At 55.6% G+C, this 27,095-nt stretch overlaps 1 protein-coding gene across 4 annotated transcripts; it reads right to left on the bottom strand.

The window, feature by feature from the left end:
* Positions 1 to 1,623: 1,623 nt before the first annotated feature.
* On the bottom strand, positions 1,624 to 25,938 carry KIAA0513 (KIAA0513 ortholog). Of its 4 annotated transcripts, none has more exons than XM_051629572.1 (13): positions 25,764 to 25,938; positions 12,761 to 13,255; positions 11,842 to 11,941; positions 11,356 to 11,429; positions 11,141 to 11,211; positions 10,527 to 10,734; positions 10,053 to 10,093; positions 9,162 to 9,240; positions 8,759 to 8,836; positions 7,183 to 7,212; positions 4,573 to 4,653; positions 3,987 to 4,081; positions 1,624 to 3,864 (listed from the first exon to the last, which is right to left on the bottom strand). In XM_051629572.1, exons 2-13 carry the CDS (start codon positions 13,096 to 13,098, stop codon positions 3,815 to 3,817), a joined length of 1,245 nt encoding a protein of 414 aa, XP_051485532.1. In that variant the 5' UTR covers positions 13,099 to 13,255; positions 25,764 to 25,938; the 3' UTR covers positions 1,624 to 3,814. The 4 variants fall into 4 exon arrangements, with proteins under 4 accessions (XP_051485532.1, XP_051485530.1, XP_051485531.1 ...); XM_051629570.1 differs by lacking the exon at positions 25,764 to 25,938 and adding an exon at positions 23,717 to 24,017; XM_051629571.1 differs by lacking the exon at positions 25,764 to 25,938 and adding an exon at positions 17,625 to 17,708.
* Between the last annotated feature and the right edge of the window lie 1,157 nt (positions 25,939 to 27,095).

The following is a 27,095-nucleotide window of genomic DNA, read 5'->3' as shown; positions in this document are numbered from 1 at the left end:
GAGCTGGTTACTGAGGGAGAGGACTCCCCTCCCTCCTGCTCCACACACTGTGGCACGAATTATGGCCCCAACTTCGCTGTCGTTCAGTGATGAACATCTGAAAAGGCTGTGACAGATGAGAAAAGGGATGATTTAACAGCCATAAATCCAGCCAGCTTAGAGGTGTTTTTACAAGCAAACCCATCTTGAATCCCCTCTGTTATGAATACTTATCACTCCCAGACACTACTACAATGGAAAGATTTTTAACAGCTTTAATAGAGATGCAATAAAACCCCCAGAGCCCAGAGAGCAAACGTCCTTTTTATCCCTTGAGGGAGGGAGAGGGCACTGGGAGCTGCTTGCTGCACTCAGGCTTGAAGAATCAGAGCTGGAGCAGCCACCAGGCCACAGCTAACCCCTGGGTTTAATGGATGGTGGCATCAGCTTTCCTAAAGCTGTTGCATGGAGGGTGTAATTAATACCCCACAGGGAGGGATGGGGAGACAGGCTGTGACCTTCCTCCTCCAGCGCTGCTCTTACCTTTGCCAGGGCTTCCCTCCTGCTGCAGTTCCCCAAATCCCAGCTGGTCTAGCCCACCTTTGGGGATTTAAAAGGAGGGTGGTCTCAGCTGGGCCAAAGACCCTCCAGGGCGGGGTGCCATCCCCAGCTGCCCCTCACCTCCTTTAATGCACCTCATTTCTCCCACATTAAAGGCTAAATAGGGTCCATGACCACCACCCATGAAGACAGGGACACCAGACCACCCAGCTGGGGGTTACGGGTCTGCCTCCCTCTTGCTGTGGGTGCTGCCCCTGTTATAGCCTCCCCACACCATCCTGCAAGCACAGGCTGCACCCAGTGCTGAGCAAATACCTAAGGAACAAGCACCTCCTTTCTTACACACACAAGCTTATCAGGCCAGGCCAGAAGTAATTCATAGGACAGAGGGAACAAAAGCCACCCCAGGGCAGGTGGCTTCTAGTTTTCCATAGCTGATCCACCTGTGTCCGTGTAAAACACCAGGTAAGGTGTTCATGCATGGGCTGTAGAGCTGATGGGTTTCCCTCCTCTGATGGTGAAACTGTGGAGGGCTCCAAGGAGGGTTATTTTAAAATTTCCCAAGAGGAAAGTGGCTGTGAAACCCTGCTCCTGGGCCATCCAGAAATCAGCACTGCAGGGCAGGGAACAGGCTCAGCTTGGCCACACAGAGACCTGAGGAGATAAGATCTCTGAAGCCTGGGTGGAGGATGACACTCCCAGCCCTCTAATCTAAGGGAACATGTACGGTTTGGGTTTTTTTTTAAATAAGCTAATACTGAGTAATTGATTTTTAAATACAGTGAAATCAAATGTCCCGAGGCCAGAGCAGGATCCTGGTTCCACCATCAGATCAGTGGCGAGTGGCAGAGATTGAACACACAAGGGGAAAGGAAATGAAAATTAAATCTCCTTCATGTGCCCAGCTGGCTCTGGGGCAAACACTAACGTGTCTTTAAAAGGTGCATCAATTTTGTTAAAAAAGCAGGTCATGAAAAGGGAGAAACTGGTGGGGGCTGAGCTGGGGAAGGCACCAGGGACCACCAAGCAGGCAGCAGGGAGATACATCTGATGAAAACACAGGACCATGGTTGAGCAAGAAAGTAATTTTTAAGACAATTTATTCCCTTCTCTCTCTCACCCCATCCTTCACACAGTCCCAGTCAGGGGAGTTTTTATGGGTATTTTTTATTTTATTTTAATGACTTTTTATTTTTCTTTTTTTTTTTTAGAAAAATACACATGCAAATAATATAGATTTCACTGCTGAACTTTTTTTTTTTTTTCCTTCATGTTGGAGAAGAAAAACAAACAAACCAAAGCAAACAACGACAAGGAAACAAAGCAGAACTCTGGAAAGATCTGGGGATGCCACAAGGATGGGATGCTCCAGGATGTGGGGTTTGGTGCTGAGCTGCCTGGTGCTTGTGCTCCAGAACATCTTTTTCCATCAGAAAGGTGTTTGTCAGGGCAAGGGGACACTTGGTGCAGGTTAGTCCCCTTGGGCAGCCCCTTGCCCTGATGAAAACCTTTCTCCAGTAACTGTCCAGGTTTGGGAATAGCCAAGGAAAAACCAAAGTTGGATCAAATCCTTCCTAACAGACCCATCATGGAGCAGAGTCTGGCAGGAGCCAGAGCTCCCAAAACCTGAGCAGGGAGGGAAGCCCAGCTCAGGTAAGAACATTCTTTTGGTGCTGGGAAATGACACCAGAAACTAAGAGCTACATGAAAAAGAATCCTGTTCCACTATTTTATTATGGGATACAGCTGACAGCACAGGGAAAAACGGACTGACAGTCCCTGGAAACCTGGATTTATGCTTCAGGACAAAGTTTTTGGGGTGGGACCTTCTGGCTGCGTGGGGCTGGGGCTTTCTGTCCCCACGGACAGTGCTGTCCCTGTGTCCCCAGCCTCTCTGCAGATGCCATGCCAAGATCCACGGGGATAAAAAAAACACAGGGAGAAAAAACCCAACAACCCAGCTGTGCTGCACACTGGGCAGCTGCCACCAAGCAGGACAGATGTGCTTGAAACAGGGTTAGTTCAGGTTTGCTGGATGATCAGCTGGAGCGAAGGGGCTGGGGAAGGAGAAGGCAGCGAGGTGCAGCCTGGGGAAGGAGGGACATTAATCTAATGCCATGGCTGCTGTGGGAAGACAGGAGGCTTTGGGAATGCTGCAAACCTATGGCAGCCCTGAGCCTGAGGATGCAGCAGGGAGTGGGTTTCTCACCATGCTCCTCTGCCTTCTCTCCCAGCATCCTACCCAAGACTATGGCTTTTTTCCTGCTGATCCAGACTAATGATAGGGAGCAAACTGTGTTTTCTCTCTGCCCAGAGGTAAAAACCCACCCAGGCAGCACAGGGAAGGTTTCCCAAGGGAAGGATTTCCCTCCAGCTCCCAAGGAGCCTTATACTGAGGAAGGCAGCAGCACTTTGCCAGCTCTCAGAGAGCCCCCGCATTGCCCGTGTCTCCAGCAGGTGGTGACATCCCTGGATACACAACACAACCTGTTCCAGGCTGACCCAGAGCCTTTCCATCAGCTCCTGCATCCCATTGCAGCCAGCTCCTGCTTTGCCAGGACAAATCCCGGTGCTGGGAACACTCAGTGCCTCAGGACAGAGGAGATGGGTCCCGGTGGAGGCAGAGCCAGCCCCTCTCCCCCGGCAGGACGTGGCCCCAGCAGCAAGATGCAGTCCCTGCCATCACCTCCCGCATCCCCAGCTCAGCTCCAGCCCCCGCTGCAAAAGCAGCAGGAGCCTCACAGCCCTTTGAGTTCCTCTGGATTTACCCAGGGCAGCCTCAGAGAGGCACGGAGCAGCTGGGCAGCTCAGCACCCACCGCCCTTGTGCTGTGAAACACCAAAGACCACGGGCAGCGTTTCAGGTGGGGGAGGGTCTGAAGAGCCCACGATCCAGCTCTCAAACAAACCAGGGGCTGCAGCCCTCACTCTCTTTTTGCTTTTCTCTTGGGTTGCCTGCATTTTTTTAAATTATTTTTTTTTAACTGACAAAATACACTTTTGGGACTGTCTACTTCTGAAAACAGATGCTGGAGGGTCTGGCAAGGGGAGGGGGGGGCCTGTTTGGCTCCTATTTCTACAGGCTGCCCTGGTGCAGCTCTAAAGTTTGGTGGGTGATCATGCAGGTTTTATTGCAGCTCTGTCTGTGGTTCTTGTTGGTTTTGTGGTGTTATTTTTTTAAAGTAGCCCAGCTTCAGTTTCAAGTAGCCTCAGAGGTGGGTTTCTCTCCCTTCCCCACCTGCTCTGGCCTCCACCTCTCTGTGCTGAGCAGGTGGCTACTCAGTGGCCATCTGCTCGATGTGGTCGCTGAGCAGCTTGTATTGCTCTGCAGAGGAGAGAAAAAAGGGTGGTGGGAGGGTGCTGAAGCATCCCCAACAGGCAGGTGGGCTCCATCCCACTGGGACCCCGGGCAGGGGGTGTGCACACATCCCCTGGACTCGTCCCTACCTTCATCCAGATTGCCAATGGTCGCCTGCTTCTTCAGGAAATCACTGCAGAGCTTCTTGTTCAGGCCAAATGCCAGCATGTTGTGAATGAAGGTGCTGAGGAAGGACAAGAGATGTTCTTGGTGAGGGAAGAGCCAGGCTGCCCTTTCTTCCCCCCCCTCCTCTTCCTCTCCACAGCCCCTTGTGCCAGACACTGGGATGATGCTCGGCTGTGGGAGATCCTGCCATGCCTGGATTTGCAATGTAAGGGGCAGAAGCAGGTCCCAGGGAGAATCATCAAGCATCCTTGGTGAGACACTGGCTCAGGTTGCCCAGGGAAGCTGTGGCTGCCCCATCCCTGGAAGTGTTCAAGGGCAGGTTGGACGGGGCTTGGAGCAACCTGGGCTGGTGGGAGGTGTCCCTGCCCATGCAGGGGGGTTGGAACTGGATGATCTTTAAGGTTCCCTCTAACACAAACCAGTCTGAGATTCTGTGATCCTCTGCACCACAAGGGATGTCCCCAGCAGGGGAACATGTGTCAGGTGTCCCACCACAGCTGGCGAGGACACACCAGGCTGCCAGAGGGATGGTCCCTGTGCCCTGCTCACCCCAGCTGCCCGAAGGTGATGTTCTCGTTGAAGCGGAGGCTGTCGTCACGCTCCTCCTGTGTCATGTGGCACCACTTCTCCCTGCAAGACACAAGCCCCATCTGGTACCATCACCACCCTGGCACCCCCAACCTGTGTCCCCCCCCTCCCTGGGCCATGCTGCCTGAGCACTGGAGGGGACAGAGAGCTCCTCCAGCCACCAGCAGCGCTGGGTGAGCTCCCATACCTGCACCAACCCGCAGAGCTCTCACTCTGGGGCAAAGCAAGAGACACCCCAAGAAAACATCTTCTTCAACCTTGGCTTTCTCCTGAAGGTCTTAGGAAATAGCACCAGCCTCTGAGATGGCATCTCTCACCTTCTCACATCGCTTGGGTGAGAAGGACAAGTGAGGAAGCAGGAGGTGGCAGCTCTTGGGGGTGCCCATTCCAGCAGAGCTCTGCTGAAGCCCCCACAACACTGGGGAGGTGGGGGAAGGGTACCAGGAGGGTCCCAGGCACCTCTCCCCCACCTGCAGCAGGGCTCCAACTCCCTGAGCACCATGCAAGATGCTTCCCAAAAATACCACCCCCAGTCCAACAGCGTGGGGAGCTCCCATCCCCATGGCTTGAATTCCCAAACCACAGCGCTGCCCTGGGGATGCTCTGGCTCCACTCCAGCTCCCTGGCAAAGGCACCCGCAGCATTGCCTCAGGGGAAAGGGGGGGTTTGAAGCTCTAGGTGTTCACAACCAACACGAGGAGGAGGCAGGAGTCCCCATCCAGGTGTCCCACTTGGGAATAAAGTGTCACGGAAATGTCACTGCAGGGGTGCAACGCTCAGGTGGCGGCAGAGGGAGCTCAGTGCATGCACACCAAGGGGATCTACAGCTCCGGGGCAAAGCCAGCCCCTTCCCGAGAACTCAGGTGAGGTTACAGCCAAGGAGAAGAGGAGGAAAAGCAGGAAAAACAGGGATAGGTAGAAGAAAAATAGTTCTATGGAGGGGAAGGAAGAGGAGAACACCAGGAGCGGATCGCACGCTTGCAGCTTGCCAAGCAGGATGGAAGGAGCTATGCTGGGGGGAAATGGTGGCTGGGAAGAAGGGGGTCTCAAGGTAAAGCCAGGGAGGGCAGCTCAGCCCCAGTGCAGATTTGTGTTGCTGAAACTGGGACAGGATGTGTGCTCCATCTGGTTGAGCTCACAAAGGGGACCCTGTCCCCACGCAACTCAGCCCAGAGTTGAGAAAGCTGCTGAGCTGGGACTTCAGACTCAGGGAGTGAGCTGCTGGTATTTATAGGGCCTTGGAAACTTATACCATATATTTAAAGGGATATTTAGAAGAAAAAAAAAAAAAGGAAAAAAGAAAAAAGGTGTTATTTGTCCCAGATAAAGCTTACGATAGCAAATAAAAAACATATCCAAATCTGGAGGCTGAAAAGAAATTGAATTAAGGGGCCTTGAAATCTGGGAAGCAAAACTTGACACAGATCTCACTGGCCCACTTACAGAAGAAGCACGTTTGTAAGTGTTACATTTTTCCTGCTTTTTTATGGTTTTGAGGGAGGAAGGAGAAAAAAAGAATTATCAAAGTGCCCAAGAAAAATTCACCGTGCTTCTGGCTTGTTATTTGGGAATAACATGCCTGGAAAGGGGGAGAGCCCACATGTGGCTCCACTCAAACCCTTTGATCTTTCTACCAGCACGATGGGGCAGGCACAGGGGGCTGTGCTAACACCTCGCCTGTATTTCAGGGTGCCCAGGAAAGCCTCAGCATGGCCAGGAGCTGGAGAGAACCACGTCAGTGGGACTGGCTTGGATCACTCAGCATCACTTTCCACCTCAGCCGTTCCACCCTGCACAGTTATCCTGAGCAATGCTCTGTTGGAGCACAATTTAACTCCTCCATTTGCTGGTGCGTGCCTAAACCACGAAGAAGATTTACTGCCAAGCTTCAGAGAGCCCTCATCCTCCTGCTCATGCCATCACTTCGAGTGATTTGCTCCAAGATGGAATATCCCATGCTCCAGCAAGAAAGCAATGACTCTACCCTGGCTCCCTGCTCGGAGCGTGGATGGATGTGGCTGCTTTTGAGCTTTGCAGCCCTGAGGACACACTCACCATGGTGACATGCAGCCCCTGTTGGCATTTTTCTTTTTATCTAGAGGTGGCAGCACAAGAGTGCATTAAAAAAAAAGATAAATAAATAGAGAGAAGGGCCAGCTTCTCCAGCTGGCAAAGGATCCTCGCAGCAGAAGCCGGGAGCAAGCAGGAAGGACAGGAGAGGGGGAGGATTTCTCCACTAAGAAACTCAGTTCATGTCCAAATCCTGCCCAGGGAACTGTTCCTGGCACAAGCCCTTGGCTTCCCCAGCAGATGGGCACCTTATTCCCACAGTAAAATATCTCAGCTTGAAACCACTCAGGTAGCTTTTTAAAAAGCCACATTAGAGAGGAGCAAATCGACCCCTTTGAGAGGATGATGCACATGAAACCTCTGTCCGTTCCTCCCCGGTGGAAAAGGGCCTTTCAGAGCCCCCCTGAAATGCACTGTCCTCCCTCCCCAGGGCAGGATTTTGGTCCTGAAGTGAGCATTGACCTCTGGACACTAATGCACCGAGGACAGGGAAAGACACACCTCTTCTCCTCTTCCTCCCCAGCGTTCCCTCTGGAGCGGCAGCAGAAACGGGGCCGACAAAAGTGGTGTGTGAAAGGTCATGCAAGACAGAGGGATGGAGGGGAAAGGAGAGAAGAAGAGACGGTAGAAGGTTGTTAGAGGCAGAAGAGGAAAGAGAGAGAAAAAGAGGAATTTAGTTCTGGTTCCTTCCCCCCATCCCCTGGCCCACCCACCCAAGAGGAGATAAAACTTCCCTGATTACACCCTGGCTGTCCCACAGGGATGGGCATGGGCAAACCCACCACCACGGACCCTGCAGACACCTGCCATGGGCAAACACCATCCTTGGTGCTTCAAACCCAGCCCACAAGACACCAGCCCTCACCGACCAGCTCCTCCTGCCAGGGATTTTAATCCTCAGTCCAGCAAGCCACACCCCAGTTCACCTGGTGGCTTCCAGTATCCTCTCCAAAGGACTAAGGAGGGGTCACCATCACCTTCCAACCCCTCTGAGATGCTGGGAGTACTCCAGGCTGCAGATCCCAAAGCTCATTCATTAGTCAGGCTTGTTTCTGCAGAGGAGGCAGACTCAGCCATCGGATTAATTGAGAAAGGCACCAGGAGCAGAGAGCAGCTGCTGGTGGCTTATGTCCTTGTGAGACATTTACTGCTGCTAATTTGGGGCTTAATCAAAGCAAATGCAGCTCTGCTTCCATTACTGGTCGATAGGTTCTTTCAGTGACTTGCTTGGGGAAAAAAAAGAAGCAATAAAAGAGAGAGCAGAGATTGACGGGTGCACAGAGCCTGGCAGAGCAGCCTATGGTGGGAGCCAGGGCTGCAGCAGCTCAGCTGCAGGTTTGAGAGGGTTGGCTGCTTCCAGAAGTGCTGTCACTGCTCAGAAAAAGGGCTGCTCGAGTGCTCTGAGCTCAACAACCCTCACCCCAAGAGCTCAAAGCCTCAAAGCTCACCCCAGCTTCAGAGGGGTGGAATTATGGCTGAGAGAGGAGTGAATTGCTCCAGCCCTTGCCACGGGTTCGTGGTGGAGCAAGAGATGGGCATGAGCCTGGTGAGCATCTCACCCACCCTTGCACCCCGTGGGGAGCCTGGGCACCCAGATGCTCCCTGCACACAGCCACCCTCTGGAACAAGCAGCCCCTTCCCTTTGCAGGGTTTATCCTGATCCTTGTCCTCAGCTCAGTCTCCAGGCTGCACTGGCAGCAATTCCACAGCCCTCGTTGGGACAACCAGGACCTAGGACATCCCCTCCCCATCCTCTGCAGCTCCCCAAAGGGCTGCACCAAACATCTTTTCCCAGATCTGCTTGCAAATTAAACATCAACAGCCTGAACCCTGGCTGGGTCTTCTGGACACACCTCCAGGGCTTTTTGTTCTTGCAAAAACGATGTAAAATGAGCAAGAAAACTTACGTGCTCCCTCATCTCCAAGAGGATGCAGATCTCACCTGCCCACCCCACAGCCCAGTGGCCCCCAGCAGCTTTCTGGGGTGGAAAGCAGAGTGTTTCCCCATGGTCTGGAAAGCTTAGGGTCACTGGAAGCAACGCTGGGGGGCTGGAGGGGACACAGGGACATGTCCTACCTGGTGGTGGGGGACCGCTTCCTGCGCTCGCAGTGCACGGCGTCGAAGAAGGCAGCGTTCCAAAACCTCAGGTTGTGCCTGCAGGGAGGGAGGGAGACCTTGGAGCCAGGCACCCCCCAGCTCCCCCAGCCTGTCCCCAAGTCCTCCCAGGGCCTAGCTCAGCCCCTTCCCAGGCGCCAGGAGATGATGCAGCTCTGCTAGATCATGTCCATTTTTGGACCAGCTCCTCACGGGCTGCAGACACACTCTCGCTACCACAAGGGACGTGCAAAAGCCTCTTCTAGGGGCAGCAGCAGCTACAAGCACTCATGAACCTCTGGGGGATCCGTGGGCAAGAAGACAGATCCCTTCCCCCAGAAGACAAATGCTGGGCAGGACCCAGCTCACCCCGGGCAGGCTTTACCAGATCGGCTGCTGCTTGAGGTGCATGTACAGGTAGATCTTCTCTCCTTTCTTCTCCTCCTCTGGGCTCTGCACAGAAACTGTGGGGACACACAGTTACATAGAATCATGGAATGGTTTGGGTTGGAAGGGGCTTTAAAGATCATCTGGTTCCAACCCCCTGCATGGGCAGGGACACCTCCCACCAGCCCAGGCTGCTCCAAGCCCCATCCAACCTGCCCTTCAACACTGCCAGGGATGGGGCAGCCACAGCTTCCCTGGGCAACCTGGGCCAGGGTCTCACCACCCTCACAGGAAAGAATTTCCTCCTAATATCTCATCTGAATCTCTCCTCTTTCAGTTTGAAACCATCCCCCTCCATCCTATCATTCCATGCCCTTGTACAAAGTCCCTCCTCAGCTTTTCTGTAGGTCCCTGAGGTCTTCATGACTCCCACCTTCCCACCCATGCTCAGACTGCCAGCTTGGTATCCCAGCAGCCATGATGGCAAGGTCTGCAAACCAAACAGTCATCCCCAACACATCCTCAGCAGCATGGAGAGGACCTCTGGCTTCCCTTGGAGGGCAGATATTAGCTCTGATCAAGCCATGGGTGTCCCAGGAGGATACTCATGGGACTGGACTGCTGGTTTGGTAGCACACAGAGCTACCTGGGAGATTGTGCCACTGAAGGCAAGATACTACAAGATGTCCTTGTGGGACATAAAAATTATGATAGCTCCAAAGCCACGTGAAGTCTTCTTTGGAGCACTTCTCTAGGAGCTAAGAGGAGACAGCATTGGTCTTTCCCACCCTTCTGCCCATTCCACAGCTCTGGCAATGCCAGGCATCTCATACCTCTTCCCCAGGGATGCCCTGACCATGCCTACTTCACCAGTATTGGCTCCACTCACCCATCTTCTTCAGCTTCTCCTTTGGTTTGTCCTCACCTTCGCTGTAGCACAGAAGTCAGTGTTAGCACCTGAGAAGCCTGTCCCCCTGACAGCCCACCCAGCACAACCCTCTTCCCCTTGGCAAGGGGAGCACCTTCCTTGGAAAGACCCCCCTGGATCCCATGCCACTGCCCCCAGGACCAGAGAGCTGGCCAGGAGTCTGTGACATCCATCCCAGTCAGACCCAGCACAGAGATGATGCAGAAGACCACAAAGGAGCAGCACCATCTCCTAGAACCGTGTAGCTCCATGGCTAAGGGACACAGGACCAAGAGGTGCCCCATGACCAAAATATGAAGCATGGCACCAGGCTAGAGACTGTCTTCCCGGGGCCACCATAACCCCTGCCTCATGGTGGCCCTAGACCCAGGAGGCTGGTCACCTTACGACTGCAAGCCTCAGCCCACCCTGCCCACCCTATGGAGTGGTACCCACTCGCTCTTCTTGGTGGTTGGACCCTTCAGTTTGGTCTCCAGGCCCCCGAAGAAGCCCTTGACGTTCTCCGTCTTGGCCGACGTGTTTTTCAGCAGCCTCTCTGCAATGTCCTTCTTCTCTGCCAGCCAGCTGTTCGCCGACTTCAGGTACGAGTCAATGCTGCCCATGGGCTTCTCCTTGGCCTCCAAGGGCAGAGCATGGGTCTTGCCTGCAGGCAACATGTCAGAAGATCAGTTGGCTCCGTGGTTCTAGGCACTGCCTAGGACCTGCTCCCAGCTACAATGGAGACCAGGAGCCAGACAGAAATGGCCCAGATCCCATCCCAGTTCTTGTAGGTCTTCATCCTCCCCCCATCTGGGATAGAAAATCCAGCCCCCCATGGAGGAGTGACCACCACACACCAAGCAATGGCACAAGGGGCTTCTGGGTTGGGGGTTTTGCACCTCATCCCAAAGTTGGGGAACACCTGGGGATCACCACATAAAAATATCCCTGGCTAGAAACAATGGCAAACCAGCACCACCTTGAACTGCCACCTCAGCAAGGGTCTCAAGAGTCCACTTCACCACCCACCTCCAGCACAAGCAAAGCCTGAAGGTGCTGGTGCCTCTTACCCATGTAGTAGTAGGTGAAACACATGGTCATGAGGTTCTTGGCAGGGCTGAAGTCATCCATCTGGTGACACCTGACGCAGAGGAAGGATTTGGTGAAGACACCCACCAACCCAAGCAGCCTCGTGGTTGCTGCCCCTCCTCGAGCCGTGGCTCTGATCTCAGGGGCTTTTGCTGGTTGCAAGGAGGCCCCAGATTCCAACCCCCCCTTGACTTACTCAAAGAGCACGAGGGCAAAGGACTGCATCAGGCGGTAGAAGGTCTGCTCCGAGACACACCGGGAGTTGCAGCGCTGGTGGCACAAAGCCCAGGGGTTAGCCCAGCTCTGGTGAGCCCAAGGGCAACCTCAGCACCACCCCCACCCAGGACCCCCCATGACAGGGGTCAGGCAGTCAGGTCTCCCTCTTGGAGGGAGCGGTTTGTCTCTCTGGGTTGTTTTTCTAGGGAACAGGAGGTTTCCTAGCGATTGCAGGATTTGATTCCCAACAAAAGAGATGATTCCTTCTCTCCCACGGTGCAACACGCACGGATCTAACTGCCTGGAGATGCATTTATTCACTTCTGTATCTCCCTGAAGTTCCTCCCTTCCCCCAGGTTCCTGCCATCCAAAAATATTGCTTTGGGGTATTGCTAAGATCCCCCTGCCCGAGCCTCCTGCTCCCCAGCCCTGGCACAGGGTCCCAGCTCCTTCCCTCCCCCCTCACCTGGGCGCTCACGTATCTGGCAAACCACTCCCTGCCCTTCCCGTTCTCGCCGCTGCAGAGCTCTCCAAACCTGGCCTTCTCTTCTTGGTCCAAATCCTCTCTGAGATGGGGGAAAAGGGAAAAAAAAACCCAAAACCAAAACAAACAGAAATCATCCTTAAAGCTGAGGATGTGGCCAGCATCCCCTGCCCAGCCAGCACGGCCCAGCTCCCCCACACCACCCCTCTGCTGTGACACCAGGAGGAAGGCCAAGGAAAAGGGGAAAGGGAGCATCCATTTTGTCATCCCTGGGCTTAAGCTGCTTTTTTTGATCCTCCCAAAAAAGGGAGGGAGAAAGGGAGAGCCAAGGACAGCCCGAGCAGAAACTGAGCTCCAGAGACAGGCTCTCTGCCCTGGAGCAAAACCCAACCCCTGTTGCTGATCCTCATGCTTGGTTTGCTCCATCCTGCTTGACACGCTGGGCTGCAGCCTCATGGAGCTCACAGCCATGGGAGCTGGGGGGGGATGTGGGGCTGGAGGGGCCAAGCCAAGGGCTGCCCCTGGGGCAAGTGCAAGCCACTGGCATCAGGAGGAGCATCAGCAGAGATGCTCAGTGGGGACAGGAGCTGGAGACCTCTGGCACAGCAAGAACCCTGGCATGGTGAGACCCCCCCCTGCATGGTGAGCCCTTGGATTGGGGGAGAGGGGAGAAAGAAGCTGGGGCTGAAAGATGTGCCCAAAAGAGGGGTGCAAGTCAGAGCCCACAGCCCCCCCCCTTAGCTCTGATGCTGTGTCATGGCTGGGAGCACTGAGCTACACTAGCCAAGCCTGGGGAAGGACACAAAATGATGCTCCCGGAGTGGGAAAGCAGCCAGACCCCATCCCATGGGATGTCCCCTGGCAGCTGGCTCGCTGGCCCTCGCTGTCCTCTTCCACTCACCCCCCGCTGAAGATCTTCTCCACGTAGTGCCGGATGAACTCCCGGCGCTCGGCCAGCCCCTCGTCCCGGGCTGACTCGGTGCTCTGGCCAGAGGAGAAGGACTCGTTGGAGGAGGAGCGCCGGTAGCCACCCCAGTGCCTGGGGGAGTCACCCATGTCATTCTCGCTGTCTGCTGACTCGGTGGCATCGCTCTCCTCCCCGGCCAGGTCCCCCGTGTCCCCCAGGTGCCCGTTGCCGCTGGGCACAGCGGGGGGAGAGGGCTCTGAGGGGATGCAGGCGGGTGTTTCAGCATCAAAGTCGATGAGGTTCCCTACGGGCACGTCCAGGGGGGCCTCCATGGCTCTGCCAGGGGATGTGGTGGTGCTGGGGAGACTCAATCCTTGCCCTTTTGTCCCTCACTGGGGTGTGATGGCCATGGCCAGCAGGGTGCCTGGGAGGACGGGCTGGCTAAGGCAGGCAGGTCCTTCTGCGGGGCACCAGGTTATCGCAGGACATCTGAAAGACAGGAGAAGGACACGAGTGAGAAGAGGACCCCGGGGAACCACCACCATGGATCTTGGGAAAGGAGACCAGAGGTCACCACCTACAATGTCCCCAGGACGTCCATCAGCAGCAGGAAGGGACAGGACAGGGAAGAACAGGGCAGACAGAGCTGGCTGCTCCCTATCAGCCCAGTGAATTAGCCACTCCAGACAGTGCTCCTGTGCTTCCTGCACCATCCAAGGGGGTTTTTCGTCCTTTAGTCCCAAAAAGAAACAACTGGAGCTCAAGCTCCACATGCCACAGTTGGGATGTGACATAGAGTCATAGAACCATAGAATGGTTTGGGTTGGAAGGGACCTTAAAGATCATCTAGATCTAAACCGCCTGTATCAGCAGGGACATCTCGCAGCCTGATGGGCAAAACTGGGCCAGTGTGAGCCAGCAGCTGGCAAGCACACTGGGGTTCTTCCAGGGCAGCCCCAGAGAAGCATCCCTCTCTCCCCTTCCCTCTACTCTGCTTCTGGGCCTGCCTGACCTTGTTTGGGATCATCTCCAGCGTGGAGCACCCCAGCGTTAACCAGGCACCGACTTAAACAGGGAATGGCAAACAGGGATGCTGAACATAACAGAAACTGATGCAGGGCTCTGGACTGCAATTAGATTCATTAGTTTTGGCTTCCAACCCAGACTGCAAAGGCCCTGCAAAGCAGGAACCGGGGACACAGGCAGCTCTGCTCTCTGGAGAGCACTGGGAGATGGACCACAATGGACCATGATGGACCACGATGCTCTGGCGCCTGCACATCCCTGGGCAGCAAACAGGAGCAAAGAAGGGGCTGCCCTGTGAGCTGGGTGCTCCTTGGCATGTGGCAGTCCCAGCTGCCCCCTTTCACATGCAGCCTCTAAAGAAATGGCAGAAATTCCTCTACCAGATGGGTGTCCTCAACAGTATCCACCCCAATCAGAATTGCTCCCACTAGGAGGCCTGGGGAGAAGCCAGTGTTCCTGCACAGGTCCTTTGGAAACAGGGGCAGGAGGGAAACAGCCCATCCCAAAGCCACAGATCAGCTCTGGGAAGCTGAAGTTGCATTGTTCAGACATCATAGAGTCATGGAATGTTATTGGTTGGAAAAGACCCTTAAGACCATCCCATCCAACCATTTACCCAGCACTGCCAAGGCCACCACTAACCCATGTCCCTCAGCACCACATCTACACAGCTTTGAAATCCCTCCAGGGATGGGGACTTCACCACTGCCCTGGGCAGCCTGTGCCAGTGAACCTCTCCGTGAAGAAGTTTTTCCTACTATCCAATCTAGATCTCCCCTGGCACAACTTGAGGCCATTTCCTCTTGTGCTATTGCTTGTTCCTTGGGAGAAGAGACAAGACCCCTCCCGGCTCCAACCTCCTTCCAGGGAGTGAGAAGGTCTCCCCTCGGCCTCTTTTTCTCCAGACTTTGGCTCTGGTCAGGTCTGTCCTGCCCCAGAAACCCAGCACCAGCACAACAGCAGCAGAGGGGACAGACAACCACCTCTGAAATATTTCTCCAAACATCCCCAGGACTGTGCTGGAGCAAAGGTGGCCCCTTGCTCTGCTTCAGGCCATGCCTGTGGCCAGGACACAGTTGGCTTTCTGGGCTGCTTGCACACATTGCTGGTTCATGTTGAGCTTAGTGAGTGTATTCATTTAACCCAGAAAGGGTTAAATGACTCACTGACCAGCTCACATAAAGCTCTGCCCTTGATCCAAGGCCACAAAAGGTATTTTCAAATGCTGGCAGCTGCTGTGGGTACCCAGGCTTCCCAGCCATCCCCACCACCTCCACAGAGATGGTGCTCCAGCCTGGAGCTGTCAGGGGTGATTAAAAACTGGAATGAAAATGAAGAAAACTCTGGCTGACTTCTCATAGCTACATGAGTACATCCCTCCAGTCCCTCTGCTCCCTGGGTGCTGGGGTGGCACCCAAACAAGTAGAAGACCCTGGGGACATTCAGCTCATTTGCATCCCCCACTGGAGCTGCTGCTCCAGGCAAGGAAGGAGACACAATTCAACATTCTTGCCAAACTCGGCTTGGCAGCCCAAAATCTCTGCCAAGCTGAGTTCAGCAGCACATCCATGCCATGCTGAGGCCACATCCAGGCTGAGCTGAGGCCACATCCAGGCCATACCAAGGGCTGCTGTGCAGAGCCAGAGGAGCTGTGCAGGGCAAGAGAGATGCTCCCGCAGCAGCACATAGAATCACAGAATGGTTAAGGCTGGAAAGGACCTTAAAGATCATCAGGTTCCACATCATGCCCTGGTCACAGCAGGACTTGCTCTTGCTCTGCAGCAGATGTGGTTTAAACTTGTCCCATGTCTCCATTTCCCACCTGTGTCAGGGGATGTGTCCCTCCTAACCTGCAGGGAAGGGGATGGTGAATTGCTACCTCCTCCTGCCCTGGAGAGGACACAGTCCCAGTGCAGGGGGGGGACACAGGGGAGGTCATTGCTGCTGGAGGGACAGGGCAAAGTGCCATTTCTCAGGGCTGGCACTTTTCCACGCTGCAGCCTGCCACGGAGACCCAACCCTTGGCTCACTCACCCCACACACGACTTACCCACCAGCACATCCAGATCTCCACAAGCCCCCAGCTCACTCTGCCCACCGTGCAGCCGGACCGTGGGGTCTGGCACAACCACTTGCACCGTGGCAGCTCCGGGTCCTGGCACTGCCCAGGGACACCATCACACCCACGGGTCTGTCCCAGCAAAGCACCAGTGAGAAGTGGCAGGGCGGGCACCGGGCCAGCCGGGCAGGGCTCTGCAGAGGCACCGGGGGCAAAGCTTTGTTTCTGCCAAGGAAAACTCCCTGTGCTATAAGGGAATGGCCTGTTTCCTCCAAGGGAACTGGTCAGTCTTGTTCCCGAGTCTCTCCCGCAGCGCCAACACGCAGCCAGTGGGGTCATGGCTGAGGGACACAGCCCCCTCGAGTGCCAGATCCCTCAAACCGCCCTAAACCCCCCAAACCTCCTCCACGAGTGCACCCCCAACCATCGAGATGCACAAACCTCCTTGTTTACACAAGCCCCGGGACTTTGAGGAGCTGAAACTCCCTCCCCCCAGGTTTGCGAGTCCCCACGGCGGTGGATCTGCTCTGCTCCCTGTGCTGGCAGCAGGGACACTCTCCCTGTGCCACCAGGGCTGGCTGAGGCTCGGCCGTGCCAGCCCTGCCACTTTGCTGGCAGAGAAGCTGCAGGCTCTGCAACTTCCTAACAATCCTTCCCTGAATACCAGGGAGGCCGTGAGCTGAGACCGGAGGCACAGCAGAGACCACACACACTCAGTGCATGCCAGAACCAGCACCCAGCGCTGCACCAAGAGAGCTGGAGAGCAGGATGAGAGACCAACAGCGGGGGTCCCACCACCCGAGGCAGGATTTTTGGGCAGATGTTGGGAACGTGGTGGGTCCTCTGGGTCCCCTCCCGTGCTGTGACTCTTTGCTTGGCCCCAACATCGCTCTGCCAGGCTCGGGGTTGGGAAAAAAATCCAGAAGCTCCTTCCCCTCCCCAAAGCCAGCCCTAACCCACCCGGGTCACTTGGCAGAGCCAGCTCGCTCAGCCTTCCTAACGGAGCCATTTCCAGACACTCTGCAGCCCGGCAAGCTCCCAGCAAAGAGCCCTTTCCCCCTGCTGCCATCAGACACCAGATGGCAGCTCCCTGTTCGCCTGGACTTGAGAGGAGAATTAAATGTCCCTTGAATAGACCTGCGCTGCCTAAGAGCGGCTTTTGTGCCGAGCAGCAGCTTCTCCTTTAACACTTGCCAGCAGCCCTCACCCCCCCCTCCCTGCCACACACACACACACACACACATCCCCAGGGAGCCCCGAAATGGAGCTATTTCTGCAGCAATTCCCATTATTCACCCGGTAAAATTTCACCTAGGGATCCCATGGGCCGGGCTGTATTTTGGAAACGAGTTCCCCGAAAGGCAGGGGAGGGTTTTTCCTGCTCCTCAGGCGTGAGGGCCACCCCCATTCCCACTGGAGATGCTGCCTGCAGCCTCCACTGCCGGGTTCGTGGTTAAAGATGCAGCCAACACAGCAGTGGGGGCCGAAGCCCTTTGCTGAGAGAGCCTGGAGACCCGGGGAGGGGGGTTGTGGCACCTGGGGACCCTCCATCCTACCCGGGGATGATGGAACATCCCCAGGCTGAGTTTAAAGGGAGCTGGGCCGGGAAAAAAGCGTGAGATGGGGCAAAAGGAGAGGTTAAACCTTGCCGGGAAGGAGGGAGGGGGGAAACATGATGCCAAGGCCTGGCCTTGGGGGTCACAGCGGGGGACCGGGGGGGGGGGAACGCTCTGCTGTGACCCACCCACCCGCCCGTCACCCCCGGGTTGTTACCTGCACCCCAGGAGCTTTGCGGCAGCTCGGCTGGCCGGGGCAGCGGCATCGGGCGCGGTGCTGCGGGCCGGGGAGCAGCCGCTGCCAGGACGATGCGATCCCTCCTCCCCCCAACCCCCCCCACGGGAGCCCATCGCGTTCCCCCCGCGGGTGCCCACGCACGGCTGCGCGCAGGGCCGCGCCACCGCGGGGGAAGGGGAAGCGGGGGTGGGAAAAACGCTCCATTGTGTAATTTCGCCAAGGTTTTCACGGACCGTTTCCCCAGAACCCTGCCGGCCCCTTCCCTGCTCCAGCGACTGCGTTTGCCTTGCCGGGGATGGGGGGGGATTCCCACGCCGAGCTCATCACCACTGCCCCCCCCCCAGGTTCCCCCTCCTATCCAAGCTCCATGCAAACATCCAAAATATCAGGCAAAATTAGGTGGGATTCCCATCAAAGGGGAGTTCTGCAGCCCTGGCTGGTTTTTAAGCCTGTCTATCACTCAGACCCCCTGAGTGTTACTGCTCTGCTCCCCCAGGATGAGCCACTCCAGGGGGGGGGAAATAAATTGCCACTTGAGAAAGGAGGGAGAAAATACCCAGCAGGGAGAAGAAACGGAGTGAGAGCAGCTGGTGCAACAAGCAGTGGGGCCAGGGCAGTGCTCAGGGGAATCCCTGCTCGCTGCAGGGAATTACTGCTCACTCTGAGGCAGGGGCAGTGGAGCTCAGCTTCTCCCCAGCACCATCGGAGAAGCTCCAGGTGCCAGGGGTTCCATGGCAAGAGATGGGAGAGAGGGAAGGGAAGAAACCCCTGTCAGGGATGTCCCAGTGGGAGTGTGACATCCCTGGGTGGCAATTTCTAGGGTGCTCACAGTGACAGGGAGTCTCTGATAGAAAGAGAAGCAAACACCATGCAGAGGAGACCACTAAAGCCTCCACCTCTGCCCCTGCCAGGGCATCTCAGCCCTCCCCAAAGGACCCTTGGCCAGCCACTGCCTGCACGAACCCAGCAGGCTCTCTCTGAAGGGGGGTAATCTAGGGGAGGAACAGCCCCACCCCAGCTCTGCAGCACTGCCCAGGCAGTGACACACACCCTGTGACAGCCAGGGGAGGCTGGAACACCCCCGTGTCACCATGGCATCCCTGCTCCTGCTTATCTCCTGCACCAGCATTCCCCACAGGCAGGGAGACAGCGATCCCTGGCCCAGCACACCCCTGAGGACCAGCAGCAACAGCCAGTCCTGCACTTGCTACTCACAGGGTGAAAAAAAACAGGCTTGGCTGTAAAACAACAGCACCTTCCCCCCTCCAGGAGATGCCATGGGGGGTGACCCACGAGCAGCAAATTGGATAAAACCCAGGGAAGTATCACAGGGACTGGTGCAGAGGGGACTGCAGCATCTGCAACACAGCCTGGGCTCACTAGGGCACCTTGGAAGACAGTCAAAAGCCCCCCATGACTTTTCAGTCCTCTCGAGCCACACAGAGGGGTGAGAGAGATGGGTGAGGCACTCCTGCCACCGAGCATCCTCATCAGGAGAGCTCAGATGGTGCCAAGGACTGCAAAACTGCTCATCCCCACCACCAGGGGAGGCAGGGGGGATACCACCTGCTCCCCCCCCAAACCATCAGCAGCAGCCCATGGAGGAGACAACACCTTTGGGGCACAAGGTCTGAGCTCAGCAGAAATCCAAGAGCTTTACTAATTGACCGTCTGCTGAGGGTGATTATTATAATTAAGCCAGGCTTCAGAAACTGCAAGTGACTTGTAAAAACACATCCCAAATCCCCGGTTTTTATACAACACGATGGTGAGGGTTTTACTGCCCTCCCTTTGCTGGCTCTTGCTGCTGGGGCTTCCACGTGGACACCTGAGCTTTAAAGCACGACTGGCAGGTTGTGTTTTTGACTTGTCACTTCTGCTGTTGACCTTGGGTTTGCCCTGGAGCACAGGAGAAGGAAACCCCGGGGATGTGCCGCGCACGCTCCTGGCACCCAACCAAACCCAGCCTCCAGCACCGGGATGGAAGATGGGCTGTTTTGTGCCTGCTCCACTTCCTCTGGTAACTCACAGCCCTCCCCAGCAATGATTCACCCTAAGGAAGGAAGGAGAGGGCCTGGGAGAGCATCTGCCCAGTGACTGCCATGGCACATCACCTCTGCTGGAAGGGGCCAGGGACCAGGGCAGCCTGTCTCTGCCAACTTTTCAGGTTGGGTTATTAACCCACATGAGATGTTTGAGACTTTCCAAGCAGCCTGTGGAAATCTCTCCAGGGTGGTAACCTCTCAAAAAACACCCTCTGTGGAGAGCTCAGTGAGATGGAGCCACCCTGCTCCCCAACTCCATCCCAACCAAGACCCATCAAATCACAGAATCACAGAGTTGTTCTGGTTGGAAAAGACCTTTAAGATCATCAAGTCCAACTATTAACCTAGCAACATCTACATGGCTTTTAAAAAGCCCCAGCTGTAGTGCTGGAGGGCTGCTTCTGCCCCCACACCCACTGGGATACCCATCACCCCATTCCCCTTGTGGCAGCCAAGGGCTCTGGGGTGGCTGTGGCTGTCACACATGGCAAGGTCCTGTTTTCCTTCCCCGACCACAACATGACACAACTCCAGCAGGAGGTGGGTGTCAAGCTCACATCTGCTGGGGTTGATTCTCCAGCACCAGGAGGCAGGAGGAACAGGTGCCAAGCAGAGGCTGAAATCCCCACCTACTCATCGACTACAGGGGGAAGCATCTCTTTTGTGGAAGCTGCTAAAGTATTGGGCAATTGTTTTGTTTGCTTCACAGCAAGAAGCAGCCCAGGAGAGTGGGGCTGGGCACAGGACAGGGTGCTGACAGCTCTGGAAAGGAGCCAGGATTTCCAAGACAGAAGGATGGGATGCAAAATCCTGCTGTAGGGAATGGGAGCAGGGCAAGAGCAGGGAGAAACAAGGTAATAATTCTGATAAAAGCCCCAAAGCCCAGGTCCTTCATGCAAATATCACACGGCCAGGCTGACCCCATGGTGTGAGGGGGTGGAAAGAAAAAAGAGGGGCATGCACAAGAAAAGAGGGGCAGCTCCTCTGCTGCAGCTGGATGTGTCCCCTGGGCAGGAACATGCCCACCAGCACACCCCGAGCACAGCAAAAGCACAAGAGGTGGGATGGGGACAAGATGACACTTCAACCCCACAGAGCCACTTGCACAAGACGTTAATTTGCACTGGAAAGCCCCACAGCAGCAGTAAAGCCCCAAAGGATACTCACCCTCCACGATCTCCTGGGCTAAGGAATTTGGTTCAGACTCATGAGACAAGGAAGATGTCGGGTCCCTGGCTCACACTTAGCCATGTCCTCCCATGCCCTCTCACAGCCCAGACCACCCTCCTGTGGCCACCCCACACTGTGGCCACCCAGCACCCAGCTCAGGAGCTCCTGGGTGCTCACTCAGCCCCTCCAACCCAACACTCCAACGTGAACACACAACGCAACAGCCTGTTGCAACACCACATACGGTTGTGACATGGCTGCTCAAAACCTAAATAAGCTGCTCTTCCAGACTGGCCCTCTGCAAATCCCTCCTAATCCAATCTGCTTTATGGCATTAGGTTGGACCCTCCCATACTGAACGCCCCTGTTTGCACAATGGTTGGGAAAATCCTCCCGTTTCCTTACTCCTGCTTGAATCTCTGATGCAGAGGTCACCAGAGCATCCTCCTCCTCACTTGTGGAATTATTTAAGGATGAGGATTCACCTGCACACTCCCAGGTGGCACATCATCATCAGTCTGGGCATGGGAAACCATCACTGTGTGCTGACCATAATGGAGCTGAATGCAGCCAGGCACTGCCAAGCAGCTTCCCCTTCACTAGGTGCTTATGTGGTTTAATACACAGGGTTTTCTCCACCTTAGCCAGACACAGCAAAAAAGCTGGAGAGGCCAAGCCCTGCACAGACATCCAGTTTAGCCCAGTAAATCCCAGCTGGGATCTAGGTTAAGAAGTAGGCAAAAAAACAGAGCAATTTGAGGCGTTATTCATACAATCATAGAAACAAAGAATGGTTTGGGCTGGAAGGGACCTTAAACATCATCCAGATCCAGCACCCCTGCATGGGCAGGGACACCTCCCACTAGACCAGCTTGCTCCAAGCCCCATCCAGCCTGGCCCACAACACTTCCATGGCCTGACACAGAGCAGATGGCAGAGCCCACCTCCCCACTGTGGCTCAGCTCAGAGGATGCTCTGCCCTTCCCGGGGCCACCCCACAGCTGGATCCTGCATCCGGGTGACACGACTGCACTGCCAGCTGCTGCTTACATCTCCACTGAGCAAAGCAGAGCCTGCCACGGGCTGTCAAAAACACACTCCTGCTTGATGCTTAACTTCCTTAGGGAGGAAAAAGCCTCCCTGGGTCTCCCCGGGGTCCTCTCCGTTAGCAAACATCTGCTGCAGCACGTGTGTTAGAAGAGCTCAGCGAGGGAAGCAGGCGTCAGCGAGTCAGGGGGAAGGTGTTGTATAATTACCCTCAGCCTCCCTGTCATCTGCAGAGCGCCGAAAAGTTATGCCATGGAAGAGGAAAGCAGCCAAACCTATTTATAATGCCTTCCCAGGGAGATGCAGATGGCTGGGCTGACACGAGCTGGAGCAACAGGAGCGGGGCTCCTCTCCCGGTGCTTCCCCTGCAGATACGCCCCAATCACGTTTGGCTCCATCAAACGCTGAACACAGAAAGAACCGGCGCCTAAACGGGTGTTGCACACAAGCCATTTCTGCCTGCACGGCAAGACGGCCCCAGGGCAGAGCTCCTGCAATTCAACCATTCCCCCAAGCTCTGCTCTCGGTCCCCTCCCGTCCCGGCCAAGCCGGCGGCAGCAGCACAGCCAGGCAGCCGGGGAGCGCCGGGGCTGGGGAAATGCAGGGGAGGTTTGTTCCCTCCTGCCCGTTGGAGGCAGCCGGGGCGGGCCAGGAACAAACACGGGGCTGCTGGGAGTGCAAAGGTTGCACAGCTCGGCTTTCTGCTCCGGCTTGTGCAAACCTCCCTGTTTCCTGGGGTGAGGCGGTGGCAGCCCAGCACTGCAGCTCCACGCTGGGTAAAACCCCAGGGTGCCTCCAGCAACCCCCAAAACCCAGCTAATTAACATTGCCAGCATCCCCTGCAATCCCCCCTGTGCAGCGCATCGGACATCACCTCCACCTTCCCAACCAGCAGCACGTGGTGCCCAGCAGCAAGCAGGCAGGGACAGGGAGGACAAAAGACCCACTGCATTTCCAGGCAGGAAATCACTCCACCCCTAAGGAACTGCATCCCTAATTGTTTTGCATTAAGAGCTTCCAAATTCATAACCAAGAAGAGGAGAAAAGCAATTAAATTAACCCCAGGAGCCATGAAAGGCAGCTTTGCCTCACAGTCCTGTAGCTCTATGCAACACAGCATGCTCCTTGGGATGGGATGCCAACCAGTACCAGTCACCCCCAGGTGACTATTTCTTAACACCCACCAAATCTACTCAAACCAAACTCATTTTACACTCGCTCACCAAAGCCACTTCCCTGGCAAATCCCGTCACGCTCTCCTGAAGCTCTTTGTGGGATATAATTTCCTTTCCAGTTACAGCAGCCAGCAGTGACTCTCAGCTCTCTTGTTTGTGTAAAGCTCTATCACATGCCGGATAACAGCCCAACAAGGAATTTATAAATATAGTCTTTTGAGGCAGCAATTGTCACTCCAGCCATCTGTTGAAACGCAGCGAGCCAGGCAGCGGCGCCGCCGAGGTAAAAATCCAGCAGGAAGCGCCGCAGAGGAGCCTCCCTGGGGGAGCAGGGGAGATGCCATGATTTGGGACCTTATGGGAGCTGCACTTGGATCGTTGGCCATGGACCTAAGGGCTGGTAGTCTGAAAAAACATCCAGTTTCCAAACTGCATCAGATTTGCCAACTTTTGCCATGCCACACCATCTTTGTGCCATGTGGGGTACAGGCCAGCGCCCAGTGTTTTCTCCCAGCAGACTCCAGTGGCTTTGCCAGGTGGAATTGGTCAGCAGATGGACACCCACTCTCCAGGAGCCCTGAGGGGCTGCTCCAGCCCCAGCTCACTCCCCAAGGAGCCCCAGTTTGCTTTTTACCTTCAACCCGTGGGTGCTGGCTCCCCAAGGCTGCTCCTTCCAGCAGGTGAGAAGTGTCTGGCAGAAGGCAATGCCCTGTGTGTCCCGGCAAGCTGGGTCCAAGATGGGCACAGCCTGGTGTGACAGGGACAGTTATGCAAGTGTTTATGGCTCCTGATGATTAATCAAAGCTACAGCTGTCAAAAAAAGAAAGATAAACCAGGTAGGCTGGTAATGCACCTGGTGCTTTTCCCTCTGCCTGGGTGCCGACGTGCCCCGAGAGCTGCGTGCCGAAATACGGACTGGGCAGCGCCGGGGAAGGACTGGAAAGACCTGTTGCTGCTCGTGCTGCTGGAGCCACGAGGGCAGGGGACTGGGAGGAGGTGTGGCAGAGGCCAGCGAAGTGTCACCGCCTCCCGCGCTGTCACCAGCACCCACCCCGGCCCTTGGCAAAAGGTCAGAGCAACAACAGGAGCCGGCAGGGGAGGCAGGTGGATGGATCCCACTGCCCAGAGCGTGGCCCAAACCCAGGCACCCACCCTTCTGCCTCTCCACGTGGCTGGGGCTGCAGGACCCCCAGGTGCTAGAGGAGTAACCCCCACACCCAGAGTCCCGAGGCACCTGGTCCCCATCTCCCCCTGCTCTGACTGTGGCACAAAGTGCCTGCAAACCCGTTCAGCCAGGGGGAGGAAATAAAATAAAGCAGTTTTATTTCTCCCTGACATTTAATAACCTGTACTGCCCTCTGAGGGGCGGTTTCCCACCCCAAGAGCCGGCAGCATAGCTGATCTTCCTCCAGGCTGGAAACACTTTAAAGCCCAGCAGCTGCCTCATCTCCCCACCCTCCATCAACAGCAAAAAATCCCCAAAGGTTCAAAAGGCACAAAACAGAAGGAAGTGCCGGGAAGAACAGCCCTGGATGCTGGAGCCAGGCTGGCTCCTCCGGATCTCACTGCAAACCCTGCATCCCTGCCACCTCCTCTGGCTCCCAGCTTCACCCTGCAGCATTTTCTGGGCTGCTCTGGTTATCTTTCAGCACTGAGATACTAAAAAAGGAGCTGAGGCTACAGCAAAGCATCCGACCCGTTGGATGTGAGTCACTAGGCAAGGGGGAGAGGCGCCGAGAACTCACAGGAGGCAAAAGGAGAAATTAATGGTGCTGCAATTCCCACTGCCTCTGTCATTAGGAAAAGAAAACGCATTCGAGCATCCTCACTCGAATGCACAATGTAATTTGTTTCAAGTTTAATATCCTCCCCCTTCCTGGAGATGGGCTGAAGCTGGGAGAAGCCTCTGGCTTGCTCGGCCGCGCTTCAGGGCAGACACAAGGCAGAGGAGGGGGACGTGCAGAGCCTTCTATAAATGGGGGGAAATAATCTCCACATACCTGGTGTTGGTGCTGCAAGAGTCAATCGGCCACTAAACTATTACAGACGTTATCATCCAGAGCTGCTTGCTAATAAAATAGCTAATTAACTCAACATTTAACTGAAGGGTTTTACAGAGGGTGTCATTAAGGTTTTCCCCACCAAACTGCACGACTGAAACTGCCTGGTGTCACCGTCCTCCTGCGCGAGGCTGTGGCATCACCTTACCTGAAAGCAGATGTTTTGGGGCAGGATGGGAGAGGGACGAGGGGAAACCCATTTTTATCTGGCGCTTAATCCTCTCATCAAGCCCTGGGCTTTGCACAGGGAGGTCGGGATTTTCCCCACCCCGGCTCGCAGTGTTTCCTCCTCGAGGCCTCCCTCTTGCTTGCCCAGGCAAACATTTCCTCCTGCCAGCACCACAGAACAGCTCCACTCAGCCCTCAACACAGCCCCGGGGGTGCAGCCTGGCTGGGCATCAGCACCACAACTCCTCAAACCCAGGAGCCACCATTAACTAAGGCGCATTAGGCTCACCCCCCAAAAAAATCAAACAAACAAACAGCTACAGAGCCTCCCCTACACCCTCTGCTTCTGGTTTTTAACCCAAGACCACAACCAGGCCATCAGCTGTGCCTTGTTATGTGATTCCAGTCAGGTCTCCAGGTGCTGCAGGAATAGAGAAACAATAAAATACAGACCTGGTGGTCCCACAGCAGCAAAATCACTGGGCTTTTCCTCCCAAGCTGGAACAAGGAAGAGATAAAACACGCTTGCTCCGGAGCACAGGCAAACAACAGCTTATCAGCACGTTAGCAGCCACAAGGCTATTGCAGGGCTTCAGGAAAAGTATTATTCCTTTCTGCTCACGGTGAAGTTTCTATTTTTGGTCGTTCCCCCCCCCCCGCCCCGTCACACAGAGCCGCTGCCTTCAGCCGTGCTGGGCTGGGCAGGCAGCCCCGAGGGATCCCTGCACAGCCCTTTCCTCCCCGGCTGCCCCGCTCACCAGGAGAACGGCTAAACTTTCGGTCAAAAGGAGATCGTTTTTGTTAAAGGCACAGGAGGTTCCTCGCAGTTCATCTCAGCTTGTTGGTTTTTTTCTTTTTTTTTCCCCCGTGAAACAGCTTATTTCATAGAATTGTGGAATGGTTTGAATTGGAAGGGACCTTACAGAGCATCTAGATCAAACCCCCCTGCATGGGCAGGGACACCTCCCACCAGCCCAGGCTGCTCCAAGCCCCATCCAACCTGCCCTTCAACACTGCCAGGGATGGGGCAGCCACAGCTTCCCTGGGCAACCTGGGCCAGGGTCTCACCACCCTCACAGGAAAGAATTTCCTCCTAATATCTCACCTAAATCTCCCCTCTTCCAGTTTTAATCCATTCCCCCTTGCCCTCTCACTCCCTGCCCTTGTAAAAAGTCCCCCACCCAGCTTTTCTGTAGCCCCTGCAGGCACTGGAAGGTGCTCTAAGGTCTCCCCAGGGCCTTCTTTTCTCCAGGCTGAACAGCCCCAACTCTCTCAGCCTGTGAAATTTCCTGGGAAATCTCCTTGGTGGAGACCCAGCACACCAGCCCACAGCAGGCTCTCTGTGGCATTGCCACCAACAGCCCAAATTTCCAGCAGGAGGGACATCAGGGTGACTGAAATGCATCTAGATGCCAAAGGGCATCAGCCAAGGAGATGCTGCAAGCCTGGTGCTGCTGGGGAGGCTGTGCCAGGAGAGTGGGCTCCAGTTTGGGGATGTTTTGATGCTGGGGAGGGTCCAGCCAGGATGACCAGAGGGTCTGGGGCTGGCATCGGTGGCCCAAGTGATGCTCAGGGGGAGATACCCCAAGGGCAGCTGCAGAAAGGCAGAACCAGACTTCGTGCTGCACTTTCCAATGACACTTTGGGGGGGTTCAGGGTGGAAAACTGGATTGTCTGTCCTCAGGGGGACAGAAAAACCTGCAGCTGATCTGACCTGGTGCTGGTGACAGCCCTGTGTGGTGGGTGAGGGACTGCCAGCTCCTTCTGCCAACACAGCTGTGATGC

The sequence above is a fragment of the Apus apus genome, chromosome 11, assembly GCF_020740795.1.
Source record: "Apus apus isolate bApuApu2 chromosome 11, bApuApu2.pri.cur, whole genome shotgun sequence".
In the NCBI taxonomy this organism is placed as follows: Eukaryota; Metazoa; Chordata; class Aves; order Apodiformes; family Apodidae; genus Apus; species Apus apus.
Note: the sequence above shows the minus strand (reverse complement) of the source record. Positions and strands in the feature narration are given on the sequence as shown.

What these genes read in the sequence shown, in the direction of transcription:
- KIAA0513 (XM_051629572.1), bottom strand. Translation starts at nt 13,098, where the DNA reads ATGGAGGCCCCCCTGGACGTGCCCGTAGGGAACCTCATCGACTTTGAT. An exon ending in TTTCACCTACTACTACATGG is followed by an intron (nt 10,735 to 11,140) that starts GTAAGAGGCACC and finishes TGTTGCCTGCAG; the next exon opens with GCAAGACCCATGCTCTGCCC. An exon ending in ATCACCTTCGGGCAGCTGGG is followed by an intron (nt 4,082 to 4,572) that starts GTGAGCAGGGCA and finishes GTCCTTCCTCAG; the next exon opens with CACCTTCATTCACAACATGC.